A 21,467-nucleotide genomic window follows, 5' to 3' on the forward strand; every position below is an offset into this window, starting at 1 on the left:
AAATATTGTTGATAAATATGTGAAATATTGTTGATAAATATGAGAAATATTGTTGAGAAATACGTGACATGTTGATAAATATGGCAAATATTGTTGATAAATATTGTTGATAAATATGTGAAATATCGTTGATAAATATGTGAAATATTGTTGATAAACATATGAAATATTGTTGATAAATATGTGAAATATTGTTGATAAGTATGTGAAATGTTGCTGAATATGAGAAATATTGTTGATGAATATGATGAATATTGTTGATAAATATGTGAAATATTGTTGATAAACAAGTGAAAAAATGTTGATAAATAAGTGATATATTGTTGATAAATATGTGAAATATTGTTGATAAATAACGGAAATATTGTTGATAAATATGTGAAATATTGTTGATAAATATGTGAAATATTGTTGATAGAAATTTGAATATTGTTGATAAATTCAAATATTGTTGATAAATATGTGAAATAATGTTGATAAATATGAGGAATATTGTTGCGAAATATGATAAATATTGTTGAGTAATACATGACATGTTGATAAATATGAGTAATATTGTGGATAAATATGACAAATATTGTTGATGAATATGAGTAATATTGTTGATAAATATGAGAAATATTGTTTGTAAATATGCGAAATATTGTTGATAAATATGAGAAATATTGTTGATAAATATGATAAATATTGTTGTTAAATATGATAAATATTTTTGATAATTATGAGTAATATTGTGGATGAATATGACAAATATTGTTGATAAATAAGTGAAATATTGTTGATAAATATGTGAAACATTGGTGATAAATATGTGAAATATTGTTGATAAATATGAGAAATATTGTTGATACATATGTGAAATATTGTTGATGGATATGTGAAATAATGTTGATAAATTAGTGATATATTGTTGATAAATATGTGAAATATTGTTGATAAATATGGGAAACATTGTTGATAAATATGTGAAATATTGTTGATAAATATGTGAAATGTTGATAAATATGACAAATAGTGTTGATAAATATGTGAAATATTGTTGATAGAAAAGTGAAATATTGTTGATAAAAATGTGAAATATTGTTGATAAACAAGTGATAATATAATGTTGATGAATAAGTGATATATTGTTGATAAATATGTAAAATTTCGTTGGTAAGTATGAGAAATGTTGTTGATAAATATGAGAAATATTGTTAATAAATAAGAAATATTGTTGATAAATATGTGAAATATTGTTGATAAATAAGTGAACTATTGTTGATAAATATGAGAAATATTGTTGTAAAATAAGTGAAATATTGTAGATAAATATTGTTGATAAATGTATGAAATATTGTTGATAAATATGATAAATATTGTTGATAAATATGACAAATATTGTTGATAAATAAGTGAAATATTGTTGATAAATATGTGAAATTTTGTTGATAAATAAGTGAAATATTGTTGATAAATATGTGAAAATGTTTTGATAAATATGTGAAATATTGTTAAGTATGTAAAATATTGTTGATGAATATGTGAAATATTGTTGATAAATATGAGAAATATTGTTGATGAATTTGAGAAATATTGTTGATAAATATGACAAATATTGTTGTTAAATAAGTGAAATATTGTTGATAAATATGTGAAATTTTGTTGATAAGTGAAATATTGTTGATGAATATGTGAATTTTTTTGATAAATATGTGAAATATTGTTGATGAATATGTGAAATATTGTTGATGAATATGTGAAATATTGTTGATAAATATGAGAAATATTGTTGATGAATTTGAGAAATAGTGTTGATAAATATGTGAAATATTGTTGATAAGTATTTGAAATGTTGTTGCTGAATATGAGAAATATTGTTGATGAATATGATAAATATTGTTGATAAATATGTGAAATATTGTTGATAAACAAGTGAAATGATGTTGATAAATAAGTGATATATTGTTGATAAATATGTGAAATATTGTTGATAAATAACGGAAATATTGTTGATAAATATGTGAAATATTGTTGATAAATATGAGAAATATTGTTGAGAAATACGTGACATGTTGATAAATATGGCAAATATTGTTGATAAATATTGTTGATAAATATGTGAAATATCGTTGATAAATATGTGAAATATTGTTGATAAACATATGAAATATTGTTGATAAATATGTGAAATATTGTTGATAAGTATGTGAAATGTTGCTGAATATGAGAAATATTGTTGATGAATATGATGAATATTGTTGATAAATATGTGAAATATTGTTGATAAACAAGTGAAAAAATGTTGATAAATAAGTGATATATTGTTGATAAATATGTGAAATATTGTTGATAAATAACGGAAATATTGTTGATAAATATGTGAAATATTGTTGATAAATATGTGAAATATTGTTGATAAAAATTTGAATATTGTTGATAAATTCAAATATTGTTGATAAATATGTGAAATATTGTTGATAAATATGAGGAATATTGTTGCGAAATATGAGAAATATTGTTGAGTAATACGTGACATGTTGATAAATATGAGAAATATTGTTGATAAATATTGTTGATAAATATGTGAAATATTGTTGATAAATATGTGAAATATTGTTGATAAACATATGAAATATTGTTGATAAATATGAGAAATATTGTTAATAAATATGAGAAATATTGTTGATAAATATGAGAAATATTGTTGATAAATAAGTGAAATATTGTTGTGTGTTGCAGGATGAGGCAGTATAAAGGCTGGAGTAGGTTCCTGCTGTTGCTGCTTTTACTTGAGTGGGTTTCCGCACAGAAGTTACCAACGAGAGATGAAGAACTTTTTCAGATGCAAATCAGAGACAAATTTTTGTTCCACGATTCTTCTGTCGTTCCTGACGGCGCCGAGATCAGCGGCTTCCTCTTCAGGGACACGCCCAAAAGGTGTGTCACCTGTCCATGTCTACATATTCATATCTACAATATATGTAAACGCACAGCTAAATATGCACATGGATATACATATACACATGAATATACATGTAAATAAATATGTCAATAATAGACATGTAAACAATAATGTACATAGATATACTGTACATGTACATATACATAAATACACATGTCAAAATAGATATCAGTGCAAATTTATATTTGTGTAAATGTGTATATATATATATATATATATATATATATATATATATATATATATATATATATATATATATATATATATATACATGTATGTATGTATGTATGTATGTATGTATGTATGTTTGTATATACATATATATATATATATATATATATATATATACATACATATATATATACATGTATATATACATACACATATATATATATATATGTGTGTGTATATATATGTGTATATGTGTATACATATATGTTTATATACATACAGTATAAATGTGTATATATATATATATATATATATATATTAGAGATGCGCGGATAGGCAAATATTTCATCCGCAACCGCATCAGAAAGTCGTCAACCATCCGCCATCCACCCGATGTAACGTTTGAATAGAACTGCATCCGCCCGCCATCCGCCCGCACCCGCCCGTTATATCTAATATAGACGATGCAAGGCATTAGTGAGGCACCTGCCAACTACTCCGGTTTTCCCGTAATTCGTACGGTTTTCATCAACCTATTCCGGGTTTTTCATTAATTTAAAAAAAAAAGGGTGAAAACTACGTGAATTGCACCTTGTGCAGACAAGATTTTTCGATCGGACACGGAGGAATTAGCGATGTAAAAGACCACTTTGGGACAAAAAAACACAAGCCTAATGCCGTTGCTAGCGATACAAGTGGAAAACTTTCAACGTTTTTCGTCGCCCAAACAGATTCTTTGGATGTGATAAATGCCGAAGTTTTATTTACGGAGGCAATAATTGAGCATGGACTTCCAATCGCACTGGCTGATCACATGGGACAGTTACATGTTTGTAATGCAACCTTTAAAAATCATTACGCGGTGATCGCGGTCCCAAAAATAAACTTTTCTTGCATGATAATGTCCAGAAAAATTCGCTTTATATTACTATAGAGTCCTTTTAACGAATGAGTTTGATGGTTTATCACAAACCTTAAATGAAAGAAGTCCTTTGTTCTCCTGCACCATGCATGTGCTTTGGCCTTGCTTCGTGTTTGGTGCGCAATCCTGTCGGCTGTATTTCACAGCACGACATACTGTTAAAAGTGTTTATACTATTTATGCTTTCAAGTCCAAGTTGAAGAAATCTTGTTAAATGTTGACAGCATAACTACCAAAATACAGAAGTATGTCCTTAATATTTTTGCAGTGCTATTTCTGTTGAAAAGTTCAAATGATTACATTAGAGATGTGATGTGCCACTTTTCAAAGTGTCTGATGGCTTAAATTAATTTTCATTAATTTTTCATATTTTGAATTCTTTTGAAAGGCTTACAAAAAAACTACATTTGAATTGTAATTCCATGTCGCAGCTCTTGCAACTCACGTAGCCAGCATTGCTGTCATCCTGATTTACAACCTCATAAAAACGAGTCCACGCTGAACTTTTCTGGCCTTTTTTCCCCCTGCTCTTTAGTATTCCCTTTTTTAGTTTGTCGCGTACCACGTTTGCTGCCGGTGTTGCCATTTTTTTTTTCTTCTTCTGATGTGGCGTGCTGCAGGTGCCTGCTGATAAATAATTGCCTGTTTCAAAGAGTGCTGCTCGTTTTTCGTATGTGGCTAACAACATTTAACTATGTATATATATTTCTGAATTGGTTTAACTGCCACCCGCAAAAAAAATAAAAAAAAATAAAAAAAATATCTCATTAATCCGCCCGACCCGACCCGAAAATTTTGTTGGTAAGTATGAGAAATGTTGTTGATAAATATGAGAAATATTGTTAATAAATAAGAAATATTGTTGATAAATATGTGAAATATTGTTGATAAATAAGTGAACTATTGTTGATAAATATGAGAAATATTGTTGTAAAATAAGTGAAATATTGTAGATAAATATTGTTGATAAATGTATGAAATATTGTTGATAAATATGATAAATATTGTTGATAAATATGACAAATATTGTTGATAAATATGATAAATATTGTTGATAAATATGACAAATATTGTTGATAAATAAGTGAAATATTGTTGATAAATATGTGAAATTTTGTTGATAAATAAGTGAAATATTGTTGATAAATATGTGAAAATGTTTTGATAAATATGTGAAATATTGTTAAGTATGTAAAATATTGTTGATGAATATGTGAAATATTGTTGATAAATATGAGAAATATTGTTGATGAATTTGAGAAATATTGTTGTTAAATAAGTGAAATATTGTTGATAAATATGAGAAATATTGTTGATAAATATGACAAATATTGTTGTTAAATAAGTGAAATATTGTTGATAAATATGTGAAATTTTGTTGATAAGTGAAATATTGTTGATAAATATGTGCATTTTTTTGATAAATATGTGAAATATTGTTGATGAATATGTGAAATATTGTTGATGAATATGTGAAATATTGTTGATAAATATGAGAAATATTGTTGATGAATTTGAGAAATAGTGTTGATAAATATGTGAAATATTGTTGATAAGTATTTGAAATGTTGTTGCTGAATATGAGAAATATTGTTGATGAATATGATAAATATTGTTGATAAATATGTGAAATATTGTTGATAAACAAGTGAAATGATGTTGATAAATAAGTGATATATTGTTGATAAATATGTGAAATATTGACCCGAAATATTTTATCCGCGGCGCGGATAAAATCTTATTTATTTAAATTTCATCCGCCCGATCCGCGGATAATCCGCCGAATCCGCGGTTGTGTCCGCAAACCGCGCATCTCTAATATATATATATATATATATATATATATATATATATATATATATATATATATATATATATATATATATACTTGTCTCTCCAAGTACCACCATAATGGATTAAAATACAATAGTGTAGTAGACCTAAGTATTAATTAAGTAGCACCATAATGACAACATTAAAATACAGTAGTGTAGTAGACCTAAGTATTCATTAAGTACCACCATAATGACAACATTAAATCCAGATTTATTCCCACTTATTGACCATTCATTAAAACTCTTTTATTCAATAAATAACAAAGTTGTGAAAAGTACATTTGGGTCAAATATGGATTCAAATAAAAGAATGAAGTCATCTTATTATTGATCAGTTATTACCTCAGTGGATGACATCATCAATCACTCAATGGTTGGATGTGTGTGCAGGTACTACTTTGTGGTGGAAGAAGACAACACACCACTGTCAGTGACGGTGACACCCTGTGATGCTCCTCTGGAGTGGAAACTGACCCTGCAGGAACTTCCTGAGGACGCCAGCGGAGAAACTTCAGGTTCTTCTTCGCTTCTTCTTTGGCTTTTCTGTCTCTGCGTCCTTCCCACACCACTCTCAGACCCTACACCACTCTCAGACCCCACACCACTCTCAGACTGCACACCACTCTCAGACCCCACACCACTCTCAGACCCCACATCACTCTCAGACCCCACACCACTCTCAGACCCCACATCACTCTCAGACCCTACATCACTCTCAGACTCCACACCACTCACAGACCCCATACCACTCTCAGACTCCACACCACTCTCAGACTCCACATCCATCTCAGACTCCACATCCATCTCAGACTCCACATCCATCTCAGACTCCACACCACTCTCAGATCCCACACCACTCTCAGACCCCACACCACTCTCAGACCCCACATCACTCTCAGACCCCACATCACTCTCAGACTCCACACCACTCTCAGACCCCACATCACTCTCAGACCCTACATCACTCTCAGACCCCACACCACTCTCAGACTCTACACCACTCTCAGACCCCACACCACTCTCAGACCCCACATCACTCTCAGACCCCACACCACTCTCAGACTCTACACCACTCTCAGACCCCACACCACTCTCAGACTGCACACCACTCTCAGACCCCACACCACTCTCAGACCCCACACCACTCTCAGACCCCACACCACTCTCAGACTGCACACTACTCTCAGACCCCACACCACTCTCAGACCCCACACCACTCTCAGACCCCACACCACTCTCAGACTCCACACCCATCTCATACTCCACACCTCTCAGACCCCACACCACTCTCAGACTCCACACTCATCTCAGACTCCACACCCATCTCAGACTCCACACCCATCTCAGATTCCACACCACTCTCAGACCCCACACCACTCTCAGACCCCACACCACTCTCAGACTCCACACCACTCTCAGACTCCACACCACTCTCAGACCCCACACCACTCTCAGACTGCACACCACTCTCAGACTGCACACCACTCTCAGACCCCACACCACTCTCAGACCCCACACCACTCCCAGACCCCACACCACTCTCAGACTCCAAACCACTCTCAGACTCCACACCACTCTCAGATCCCACACCACTCTCAGACCCCACACCACTCTCAGACCCCACATCACTCTCAGACCCTACATCACTCTCAGACTGCACACCACTCTCAGACCCCACACCACTCTCAGACCCCACACCACTCCCAGACCCCACACCACTCTCAGACTCCACACCACTCTCAGACTCCACACCACTCTCAGACCCCACACCACTCTCAGACTCCACACCACTCTCAGACCCCACACCACTCTCAGACTGCACACCACTCTCAGACTGCACACCACTCTCAGACCCCACACCACTCTCAGACCCCACACCACTCCCAGACCCCACACCACTCTCAGACTCCAAACCACTCTCAGACTCCACACCACTCTCAGATCCCACACCACTCTCAGACCCCACACCACTCTCAGACTGCACACCACTCTCAGACCCCACACCACTCTCAGACCCCACACCACTCCCAGACCCCACACCACTCTCAGACTCCAAACCACTCTCAGACTGCACACCACTCTCAGACTCCACACCACTCTCAGATCCCACACCACTCTCAGACCCCACACCACTCTCAGACCCCACATCACTCTCAGACCCTACATCACTCTCAGACTGCACACCACTCTCAGACCCCAGTGAGCAAGCAGGGTCGCACAGAGACGTGCATAATCGTGTGTAGATGTGTAGCTGTATCTACTTCTGCATTTGCATGCGGAGACGTGCGTAACCGTACGTGTGTGTGCCTGCTGGAACCTGCGTGAAGCTGTTTGGACATGCGTAGACGTGTGTAGATGTCCATAGATATCTGTAGACGTGTGTAGACGTGTTTAGACGTTTGTAGACGTGTGTAGATGTCCATAGATATCTGTAGACGTGTGTAGACGTTTGTAGACGTGTGTAGATGTCCATAGATATCTGTAGACGTGTGTAGATGTCCATAGATATCTGTAGACGTGTGTAGATGTCCATAGATATCTGTAGACGTGTGTAGACGTGTTTAGACGTTTGTAGACGTGTGTAGATGTCCATAGATATCTGTAGACGTGTTTAGACGTTTGTAGACGTGTGTAGATGTCCATAGATATCTGTAGACGTGTTTAGACGTTTGTAGACGTGTGTAGATGTCCATAGATATCTGTAGACGTGTGTAGACTGTGTAGACGTGTGTAGATGTCCATAGATAACTGTAGACGTGTGTAGATGTGTGTAGACGTGTGTACATGTCCATAGACGTGTATAGATGTCCATAGATATCTGTAGACGTGTGTAGACGTGTGTAGATGTCCATAGATGTCTGTAGACGTGTCTAGACATGTGTAGATGTGTGTAGATGTCCATAGATATCTGCAGACGTGTGTAGACGTGTTTAGACGTTTGTAGACGTGTGTAGATGTCCATAGATATCTGTAGACGTTTGTAGACGTGTGTAGATGTCCATAGATATCTGTAGACGTGTGTAGATGTCCATAGATATATATAGACGTGTGTAGAAGTCCATAGATATCTGTAGACGTGTATAGACATGTGTAGACGTGTGTAGCTGTCCATAGATATATGTAGACGTGTGTAGATGTCCATAGATATCTGTAGACGTGTGTAGACGTTTGTAGACGTGTGTAGATGTCCATAGATATCTGTAGATGTGTGTAGACGTTTGTAGACGTGTGCAGATGTCCATAGATATCTGTAGACGTGTGTAGATGTCCATAGATATCTGTAGACGTGTGTAGACGTGTGTAGATGTCCATAGATATCTGTAGACGTGTGTAGATGTCCATAGATATCTGTAGACGTTTGTAGACGTGTGTAGATGTCCATAGATATCTGTAGACGTGTGTAGACGTGTGTAGACATGTGTAGACGTGTGTAGATGTCCATAAATATCTGTAGATGTGTGTAGACATGTGTAGACGCGTGTAGATGTCCATAGATATATGTAGACGTGTGTAGATGTCCATAGATATCTGTAGACGTGTGTAGATGTCCATAGATATCTGTAGACGTGTGTAGATGTCCATAGATATCTGTAGACGTGTGTAGACGTGTTTAGACGTTTGTAGACGTGTGTAGATGTCCATAGATATCTGTAGACGTGTTTAGACGTTTGTAGACGTGTGTAGATGTCCATAGATATCTGTAGACGTGTGTAGACTGTGTAGACGTGTGTAGATGTCCATAGATAACTGTAGACGTGTGTAGATGTGTGTAGACGTGTGTACATGTCCATAGACGTGTATAGATGTCCATAGATATCTGTAGACGTGTGTAGACGTGTGTAGATGTCCATAGATGTCTGTAGACGTGTCTAGACATGTGTAGATGTGTGTAGATGTCCATAGATATCTGCAGACGTGTGTAGACGTGTGTAGACGTGTTTAGACGTTTGTAGACGTGTGTAGATGTCCATAGATATCTGTAGACGTTTGTAGACGTGTGTAGATGTCCATAGATGTCTGTAGACGTGTCTAGACATGTGTAGATGTGTGTAGATGTCCATAGATATCTGCAGACGTGTGTAGACGTGTGTAGACGTGTTTAGACGTTTGTAGACGTGTGTAGATGTCCATAGATATCTGTAGACGTTTGTAGACGTGTGTAGATGTCCATAAATATCTGTAGACGTGTGTAGATGTCCATAGATATATATAGATGTGTGTAGAAGTCCATAGATATCTGTAGACGTGTATAGACATGTGTAGACGTGTGTAGCTGTCCATAGATATATGTAGACGTGTGTAGATGTCCATAGATATCTGTAGACGTGTGTAGACGTTTGTAGACGTGTGTAGATGTCCATAGATATCTGTAGATGTGTGTAGACGTTTGTAGACGTGTGCAGATGTCCATAGATATCTGTAGACGTGTGTAGATGTCCATAGATATCTGTAGACGTGTGTAGACGTGTGTAGATGTCCATAGATATCTGTAGACGTGTGTAGATGTCCATAGATATCTGTAGACGTGTGTAGACATGTGTAGACGTGTGTAGATGTCCATAAATATCTGTAGATGTGTGTAGACATGTGTAGACGCGTGTAGATGTCCATAGATATATGTAGACGTGTGTAGATGTCCATAGATATCTGTAGACGTTTGTAGACGTGTGTAGATGTCCATAGATATCTGTAGACGTTTGTAGACGTGTGTAGATGTCCATAGATATCTGTAGACGTGTGTAGACGTGTGTAGATGTCCATAGATATCTGTAGATGTGTGTAGACATGTGTAGACGCGTGTAGATGTCCATAGATATATGTAGACGTGTGTAGATGTCCATAGATATCTGTAGACGTTTGTAGACGTGTGTAGATGTCCATAGATATCTGTAGACGTTTGTAGACGCGTGTAGATGTCCATAGATATCTGTAGACGTGTGTAGATATGTGTAGACGTGTGTAGATGTCCATAGATATCTGTACACGTGTGTAGATATGTGTAGACGTGTGTAGATGTCCATAGATATATGTAGACGTGTGTAGATGTCCATAGATATCTGTAGACGTGTATAGACACGTGTAGACGTGTGTAGATGTCCATAGATATATGTAGACGTGTGTAGATGCCCATAGATATCTGTAGACGTGTGTAGACGTGTGTAGACGTGTGTAGACGTTTGTAGACGTCTGTAGATGTCCATAGATATCTGTAGACGTGTGTAGATGTTTGTAGACGTGTGCAGATGTCCATAGATATCTGTAGACGTGTGTAGACGTGTGTAAATGTCCATAGATATCTGTAGACGTGTGTAGATGTTTGTAGACGTGTGCAGATGTCCATAGATATCTGTAGACGTGTGTAGACGTGTGTAAATGTCCATAGATATCTGTAGACGTGTGTAGATGTGTGTAGATGTCCATAGATATGAATGTATGTATGTATGTAGGTACTGTATGTATGTTATGTATAGTAGTTTATGATGATATAAGTTAGAATCTTCATCTTGCTGGAAAGAGGTAAGAAGGGAATAATGGGAGATGTTGTTTTGCCTCCAGGTGAGCCGGAGGTGTTGGACCAGCAGAAGCAGCAGGTGACGGTAGACGAGGGGGCGGAGCTCTTCACCTACAAAGGTAACGACGTGGAGTCCTACGTGGCCGCCAGCTCGCCCGCCGGCCTCTACCAGCTGGAGCTGCTGTGCACGGAGAAGGACAGCAACTTCAAGGCGTACGCCAGCACCACGCCCGAGTCGGACCAGCCGTACCCGGAGCTGCCGTACGACCCGCGCGTGGACGTGACCTCGCTGGGCCGCACCACCGTCACCTTGGTCTGGAAGCCCACGCCCACCGGCTTCCTGATGGGTCAGCCTGTCCAGTACTGCCTGGTCATCAACAAGGAGCACAACTTCAAGAGCATGTGTGCCGCCGAGGCCAAGATGAGCGCCGACGACGCCTTCATGGCGGCGCCCAAGCCCGGCAGGGACTTCAGCCCCTTCGACTTCGCCCACTTCGGCTTCTACCCGCCCGACGCCTCGGCCAAGGCGCGCGGCCCGGCCACCAACAAGATCCCGCGCTCGTACGGCGCCAAGCCCAAAGACATCCAGAAGGTGTGCATCGGCAACAAGAACATCTTCACCGTGTCCCAGCTGAAGCCCGACACGCAGTACTACTTTGACGTCTTCGCCCTCAACGCCGCCACCAACGCCAGCACCGCCTACGTGGGCACCTTCGCCCGCACCAAGGAGGAGGCCCGCCAGAAGACGGTGGAGCTGAAAGACGGCAAAGTCGCCGACGTCTTCATCGAGAGGAAAGGCAGCAAGTTCCTGCGCTTCGCCCCCGTGTCCTCGCACCAGAAGGTAGCGCTCTTCCTGCACGCCTGCCTGGACGCGGTGCAGGTGCAGGTGCGGCGCGACGGCAAGCTGCTGCTCTCCCAGAACGTGGAGGGCGTGCGGCACTTCCAGCTGCGAGGCAAGCCCAAAGCCAAGTACCTGATCCGGCTGCGGGGGAGTCGCAAGGGCGCCTCCACCATGAAGGTCCAGGTCAGCACCCGGCCCGACAACAAGCAGCCCTTCCCCGCCCTCCCCGACGACACCCGCATCAAGGCCTTCGACAAGCTCCGCACCTGCACCTCCGTCACCGTGGCCTGGCTGGGCACGGGCGAGCGCAACAAGTACTGCGTCTACCGCAAGGAGGTGGCCCACGACTACGGCGAGGAGCGGCGCCGGCGGGAGCAGAACCGCTGCACCGGCCCCGGCACCCGCGACAAGGCGGAGAAGGTCCTCTGCAAGTTCTTCCACAGCGACAACCCGCAGAAGGCCGTCACCACGGAAACCATCGGCGGGCTGCAGCCCGGGAAGACCTACCTGCTGGACGTGTACGCGGTGGCACACGGCGGCCACGCCGTCAAATACCAGAGCAAGCTGGTGAAAAGCAGGAAGTACTGCTGAACACACACCTCTTTATTTAACTCTTCCACTGGGACTCAGTCGAGAGATCCTGTATATTTATGAGTTATGTTATGTTTACACTTCCTGTAAAGATCTATAACCTGTTGTTTAAATTATTTTATACTTTGTAGCCACTCACACATGTTATTGTGACATTCCATCCTGTAACTCTACTATTGTTACTGTGTGTGTGTGTGTGTGTGCGTGTGTGTGTGCGTGCGTGTGTGTGTGTGTGTGTGTGTGTGTGTGTGTGTGTGTGTCACATGTAAAGTCGTCCTGCCAGTATTGATGTACATAAACAGAAGTATAGAAGAAGTCCTCAGTCGTCATATTTCCTACACTGGTCACCATCACAACACAAACTATGTCACAACACAAACTATGTCACAACACAAACTATGTCACAACACAAACTATGTCGCAAACAATGTCACAATACAAACTATGTCACAACACAAACTGTCACAACACAAACTATGTCACAAAACAAACTATGTCACAACACAAACTATGTCACAACACAAACTATGTCACATCACAAACTATGTCACAACACAAACTACGTCACAACACAAACTATGTCACAACACAAACTACGTCACAACACAAACGGTCACAATACAAACGGTCACAACAAAAACTGTCACAACATAAACTACGTCACAACACAAACTATGTCACAACACAAACTATGTCACAACACAAATTACGTCACAACACAAACTACGTCACAACACAAACTACGTCACAACACAAACTACGTCACAACACAAACTATGTCACAACACAAACTATGTCGCAAACAATGTCACAATACAAACTATGTCACAACACAAACTGTCACAACACAAACTATGTCACAAAACAAACTATGTCACAACACAAACTACGTCACAACACAAACTATGTCACAAAACAAACTATGTCACAACACAAACTACGTCACAACACAAACTATGTCACAACACAAACTATGTCACAACACAAACTACGTCACAACACAAACGGTCACAATACAAACGGTCACAACAAAAACTGTCACAACATAAACTACGTCACAACACAAACTATGTCACAACACAAACTATGTCACAACACAAACTATGTCACAACACAAATTACGTCACAACACAAACTATGTCACAACACAAACTACGTCACAACACAAACTATGTCACAACACAAACTATGTCACAACACAAATTACGTCACAACACAAATTATGTCGCAACGCAAACTATGTCACAACACAAACTACGTCACAACACAAACTATGTCACAACACAAACTAAGTCACAACAAAAACTGTCACAACACAAACTATGTCACATCACAAACTACGTCACAACACAAACTATGTCACAACACAAACTACGTCACAACACAAACTACGTCACAACACAAACTATGTCTTAACACAAACTACGTCACAACACACTATGTCACAACACAAACTGTCACAACACAAACTACGTCACAACACAAACTATGTCACAACACAAACTATGTCACAACACAAACTACGTCACAACACAAACTATGTCAGAACACAAACTGTCACATCACAAACTACGTCCTATCACAAACTATGCTACAACACACTATGTCACAACACAAACTATGTCACAACATAAACTACACTACAACACACACTATGTCACAACACAAACTATGTCACAACACAAACTGCTACAACACACTATGTCACAACGCAAACTACGTCACAACACACACTATGTCACAACACAAACTATGTAACAAACAATGTCACAATACAAACTGTCACAACACAAACTGTCACAACACAAACTATGTCACAACACAAACTATGTTACAACATAAACTGTCACAACTCAAACTATGTCACAACACAAACTACGTCACAAGACAAACTGTTACAACATAAACTATGTCACAACACAAACTATGTCACAACACAAACTATATCACAACACAAACTACGTCACAACACAAACTATGTTACAACATAAACTATATCACAACACAAACTACGTCACAACACAAACTATGTCACAATACAAACTATGTCACAACACAAACTATATCACAACACAAAATATGACACAACACAAACTATGTCACAACACAAACTACATCACAACACAAACTATGTCACAACACAAACTATGTCACAACAAACTACATCACAAAACAAACTATGTCACAACACAAACTACGTCACAACACAAACTGCTACAACACACACTATGTCACATCACAAACTATGCTACAACACACACTATGTCACAACACAAACTATGTCACATCACAAACTATGCTACAACACACACTATGTCACAACAAAAACTATATCACAACACAAACTATGTCACAACACAAACTATGGTACAACACACCCTATGTCACAACACAAACTATGTCACAACACAAACTATGTCATAACACAAACTACATCCCAACACAAACTATGTCACAACACAAACTGTCACAACACAAACTGTCACAACACAAACTATGTCACATCACAAACTACATCACAACACAAACTATGTCACAACACAAACTACGTCACATCACAAACTATGCTATAACACACACTGTGTCACAACACAAACTATGTCACAACATAAACTATGCTACAACACACACTATGTCACAACACAAACTATATCACAACACAAACTATGTCACAACACAAACTACGTCACATCACAAACTATGCTACAACACACACTATGTCACAACACAAACTATGTCACAACACAAGCTATGTCATAACACAAACTACATCCCAACACAAATTATGTCACAACACAAACTATGTCACAACACAAACTATATCACAACACGAACTATATCACAACACAAAATATGTCACCACACAAACTGTCACAACACAAACTACGTCACAACCCAAACTATGTCACATCACAAACTACATTACAACACGAACTATGTCACAACACAAACTACGTCACAACACAAACTATGTCACAACACAAACTACGTCACATCACAAACTATGCTACAACACACACTATGTCACAACACAAACTATGTCACAACACAAACTATGTCATAACACAAACTACATCCCAACACAAACTATATCACAACACAAAACATGTCACCACACAAACTATGTCACAACACAAACTACGTCACAACACAAACTATGTCACATCACATACTACATTACAACACAAACTATGTCACAACACAAACTATGTCACAACACAAACTACGTCACAACACAAACTATGTCAGAACACAAACTGTCACATCACAAACTACGTCCTATCACAAACTATGCTACAACACACTATGTCACAACACAAACTATGTCACAACATAAACTACACTACAACACACACTATGTCACAACACAAACTATGTCACAACACAAACTGCTACAACACACTATGTCACAACGCAAACTACGTCACAACACACACTATGTCACAACACAAACTATGTAACAAACAATGTCACAATACAAACTATGTCACAACACAAACTGCTACAACACACTATGTCACAACGCAAACTACGTCACAACACACACTATGTCACAACACAAACTATGTAACAAACAATGTCACAACACAAACTGTCACAACACAAACTATGTCACAACACAAACTATGTTACAACATAAACTGTCACAACTCAAACTATGTCACAACACAAACTACGTCACAAGACAAACTGTTACAACATAAACTATGTCACAACACAAACTATGTCACAACACAAACTATATCACAACACAAACTACGTCACAACACAAACTATGTTACAACATAAACTATATCACAACACAAACTACGTCACAACACAAACTATGTCACAACACAAACTACATCACAAAACAAACTATGTCACAACACAAACTATGTCACAATACAAACTATGTCACAACACAAACTATATCACAACACAAAATATGACACAACACAAACTATGTCACAACACAAACTACATCACAACACAAACTATGTCACAACACAAACTATGTCACAACACAAACTACATCACAAAACAAACTATGTCACAACACAAACTACGTCACAACACAAACTGCTACAACACACACTATGTCACATCACAAACTATGCTACAACACACACTATGTCACAACACAAACTATGTCACATCACAAACTATGCTACAACACACACTATGTCACAACAAAAACTATATCACAACACAAACTATGTCACAACACAAACTATGCTACAACACACCCTATGTCACAACACAAACTATGTCACAACACAAACTATGTCATAACACAAACTACATCCCAACACAAACTATGTCACAACACAAACTGTCACAACACAAACTATGTCACAACACAAACTATGTCACAACACAAACTGTCACAACACAAACTGTCACAACACAAACTATGTCACATCACAAACTACATCACAACACAAACTATGTCACAACACAAACTACGTCACATCACAAACTATGCTATAACACACACTGTCACAACACAAACTATGTCACAACATAAACTATGCTACAACACACACTATGTCACAACACAAACTATATCACAACACAAACTATGTCACAACACAAACTACGTCACATCACAAACTATGCTACAACACACACTATGTCACAACACAAACTATGTCACAACACAAGCTATGTCATAACACAAACTACATCCCAACACAAATTATGTCACAACACAAACTATGTCACAACACAAACTATATCACAACACGAACTATATCACAACACAAAATATGTCACCACACAAACTATGTCACAACACAAACTACGTCACAACCCAAACTATGTCACATCACAAACTACATTACAACACGAACTATGTCACAACACAAACTACGTCACAACACAAACTATGTCACAACACAAACTACGTCACATCACAAACTATGCTACAACACACACTATGTCACAACACAAACTATGTCACAACACAAACTATGTCATAACACAAACTACATCCCAACACAAACTATATCACAACACAAAACATGTCACCACACAAACTATGTCACAACACAAACTACGTCACAACACAAACTATGTCACATCACATACTACATTACAACACAAACTATGTCACAACACAAACTATGTTACAACATTATGTCACAACACAAAGTATGTCACAACACAAACTATGTCACAACACAAACTACTTCACAACACAAACTATGTCACAACACAAACTATGTCACAACATAAACTATGTCACAACAAACTATGTTACAACACAAACTATGTCACAACACAAACTACTTCACAACACAAACTATGTCACAATTAACTACGTTACAATACAAACTATGTCACATCACAAACTACATTACAACACAAACTATGTCACAACACAAACTATGTCACAACACAAACTACATCACAACACAAACTATGTCACAACACAAACTATGTCACAACACAAACTACTTCACAACACAAACTATGTCACAATTAACTACGTTACAATACAAACTATGTCACATCACAAACTACATTACAACACAAACTACGTCACAACACAAACTATGTCACAACACAAACTACATCACAACACAAACTATGTCACAACACAAACTATGTCACAACACAAACTACTTCACAACACAAACTATGTCACAATTAACTACGTTACAATACAAACTATGTCACATCACAAACTACATTACAACACAAACTATGTCACAACACAAACTATGTCACAACACAAACTATGTCACAACACAAACTATGTCACAGCACAAACTATGTCAGAATACAAACTGTGTCACAACACAAACTATGTCACAACACAAACTATGTCACAACACAAACTATGTCACAACACAAACTACTTCACAACACAAACTATGTCACAATTAACTACGTTACAATACAAACTATGTCACATCACATACATTACAACACAAACTATGTCACAACACAAACTATGTCACAACACAAACTACGTCACAACACAAACTACATCACAACACAAACTATGTCACAACACAAACTATGTCACAACACAAACTACTTCACAACACAAACTGTCACAATTAACTACGTTACAATACAAACTATGTCACATCACAAACTACATTACAACACAAACTATGTCACAACACAAACTATGTCACAACACAAACTACGTCACAACACAAACTACATCACAACACAAACTATGTCACAACACAAACTATGTCACAACACAAACTACTTCACAACACAAACTATGTCACAATTAACTACGTTACAATACAAACTATGTCACATCACAAACTACATTACAACACAAACTATGTCACAACACAAACTATGTCACAACACAAACTACGTCACAACACAAACTACATCACAACACAAACTATGTCACAACACAAACTATGTCACAACACAAACTACTTCACAACACAAACTATGTCACAATTAACTACGTTACAATACAAACTATGTCACATCACAAACTACATTACAACACAAACTATGTCACAACACAAACTATGTCACAACACAAACTACGTCACAACACAAACTACATCACAACACAAACTATGTCACAACACAAACTATGTCACAACACAAACTATGTCACAACAAACTACGTTACAACACAAACTATGTCACAACACAAACTATGTCACAACACAAACTACTTCACAACACAAACTATGTCACAACACAAACTATGTCACAACATAAACTATGTCACAACAAACTATGTTACAACACAAACTATGTCACAACACAAACTACTTCACAACACAAACTATGTCACAATTAACTACGTTACAATACAAACTATGTCACATCACAAACTACATTACAACACAAACTATGTCACAACACAAACTATGTCACAACACAAACTATGTCACAACACAAACTACTTCACAACACAAACTATGTCACAACACAAACTACTTCACAACACAAACTATGTCACAATTAACTACGTTACAATACAAACTATGTCACATCACAAACTACATTACAACACAAACTACTTCACAACACAAACTATGTCACAATTAACTACGTTACAATACAAACTATGTCACATCACAAACTACATTACAACACAAACTATGTCACATCACAAACTACATTACAACACAAACTATGTCACAACACAAACTATGTCACAACACAAACTACTTCACAACACAAACTATGTCACAACACAAACTACTTCACAACACAAACTATGTCACAATTAACTACGTTACAATACAAACTATGTCACATCACAAACTACATTACAACACAAACTATGTCACAACACAAACTATGTCACAACACAAACTATGTCACAACACAAACTATGTCACAACACAAACTATGTCACAACACAAACTACGTCACAACACAAACTACATCACAACACAAACTATGTCACAACACAAACTATGTCACAACACAAACTATGTCACAACAAACTACGTTACAACACAAACTGTGTCACAACACAAACTACAAAGCCCAAAAGCAGTGAAGTTGTCACATTGTGTAAATGGTAAATAAAAACAGAATACAATGATTTGCAGATCCTCAGGAACACTTCAGAAAAACACTGTCAGTAACTACAGTTGGTCGCTACATCTGTAAGTGCAAGTTAAAACTCTACTATGCAAAGCCAAAGCCATTTATCAACAACACCCAGAAACGCTTCGCTGGGCCTGAGCTCATCTAAGATGGATTGATACAAAGTGGAAAAGTGTTCTGTGGTCTGACGAGTCCACATTTCAAATTGTTTTTTTGGAAACTGTGGACGTCGTGTACTCCGGACCAAAGAGGAAAAGAACCATCCGGATTGTTCTAGGCGCAAAGTTAAAAAGGCAGCATGTGTGATGGTATGGGGGTGTATTAGTGCCCAAGACATGGGTAACTTACACATCTGTGAAGGCACCATTAATGCTGAAAGGTACATACAGGTTTTGGAGCAACATATGTTGCCATCCAAGCAACGTTACCATGGACGCCCCTGCTTATTTCAGCAAGACGATGCCAAGCCACGTGTTACTTACAACAGTAAAAGAGTGAATATAAGTTCAAATGGATTTGCAAATCATTGTTTTCTCTTTTTATTTACCATTTACACAATGTGACAACATAAGTACTGCAGTATGTACTACAGTAATTCAAAATATTCAAATATATACTGCAGTGTATTCAATAAGTACGACAGTACATTTAAATATGTGGTATATTACATTTAAATGTGTACTGCAGTATATTCAAATGTTGTGAAAGTAAATTTAAATATGTAGTACGGTAAATATAAATATTTACTCCGGTATATTGGAATATATATGACAATATATTGAAATAAATACTGCAGTGTGTACTACAGGGACGGCGTGGCGCAGTGGAAGGATGGCCGTGCGCGACCCGAGGGTCCCTGGTCCGTTGTTTCCCGAGCAAGACACTTCACCCTTGCTCCTGATGGGTGCTGGTTAGCGCCTTGCATGGCAGCTCCCTCCATCAGTGTGTGAATGTGTGTGTGAATGGGTAAATGTGGAAGTAGTGTCAAAGCGCTTTGAGTACCTTGAAGGTAGAAAAGCGCTATACAAGTACAACCCATTTATCATTTATTTATTTACAGTACATTTAAATGGGTAGTACAGAAACCCAGTATATATATATATATATATATATAT

General features: G+C 37.6%; 1 protein-coding gene across 1 annotated transcript in view; it reads left to right on the forward strand.

The window, feature by feature from the left end:
• The window catches only part of ndnf (neuron-derived neurotrophic factor), a 51,777-nt gene extending 38,697 nt beyond the window's left edge, over positions 1 to 13,080 (forward strand). The window contains exons 2-4 of the mRNA XM_061977503.2: positions 2,722 to 2,919; positions 6,263 to 6,387; positions 11,429 to 13,080. Of these exons, the coding sequence (XP_061833487.1) occupies positions 2,723 to 2,919; positions 6,263 to 6,387; positions 11,429 to 12,816 (1,710 nt within the window). The 5' untranslated portion in view covers position 2,722 and the 3' untranslated portion in view covers positions 12,817 to 13,080. The remainder of the gene's footprint in view (positions 1 to 2,721; positions 2,920 to 6,262; positions 6,388 to 11,428) is intronic.
• The last annotated feature ends 8,387 nt before the right edge of the window (positions 13,081 to 21,467 follow it).

Source organism: Nerophis lumbriciformis, linkage group LG18 (assembly GCF_033978685.3).
Source record: "Nerophis lumbriciformis linkage group LG18, RoL_Nlum_v2.1, whole genome shotgun sequence".
NCBI classification, from domain to species: Eukaryota; Metazoa; Chordata; class Actinopteri; order Syngnathiformes; family Syngnathidae; genus Nerophis; species Nerophis lumbriciformis.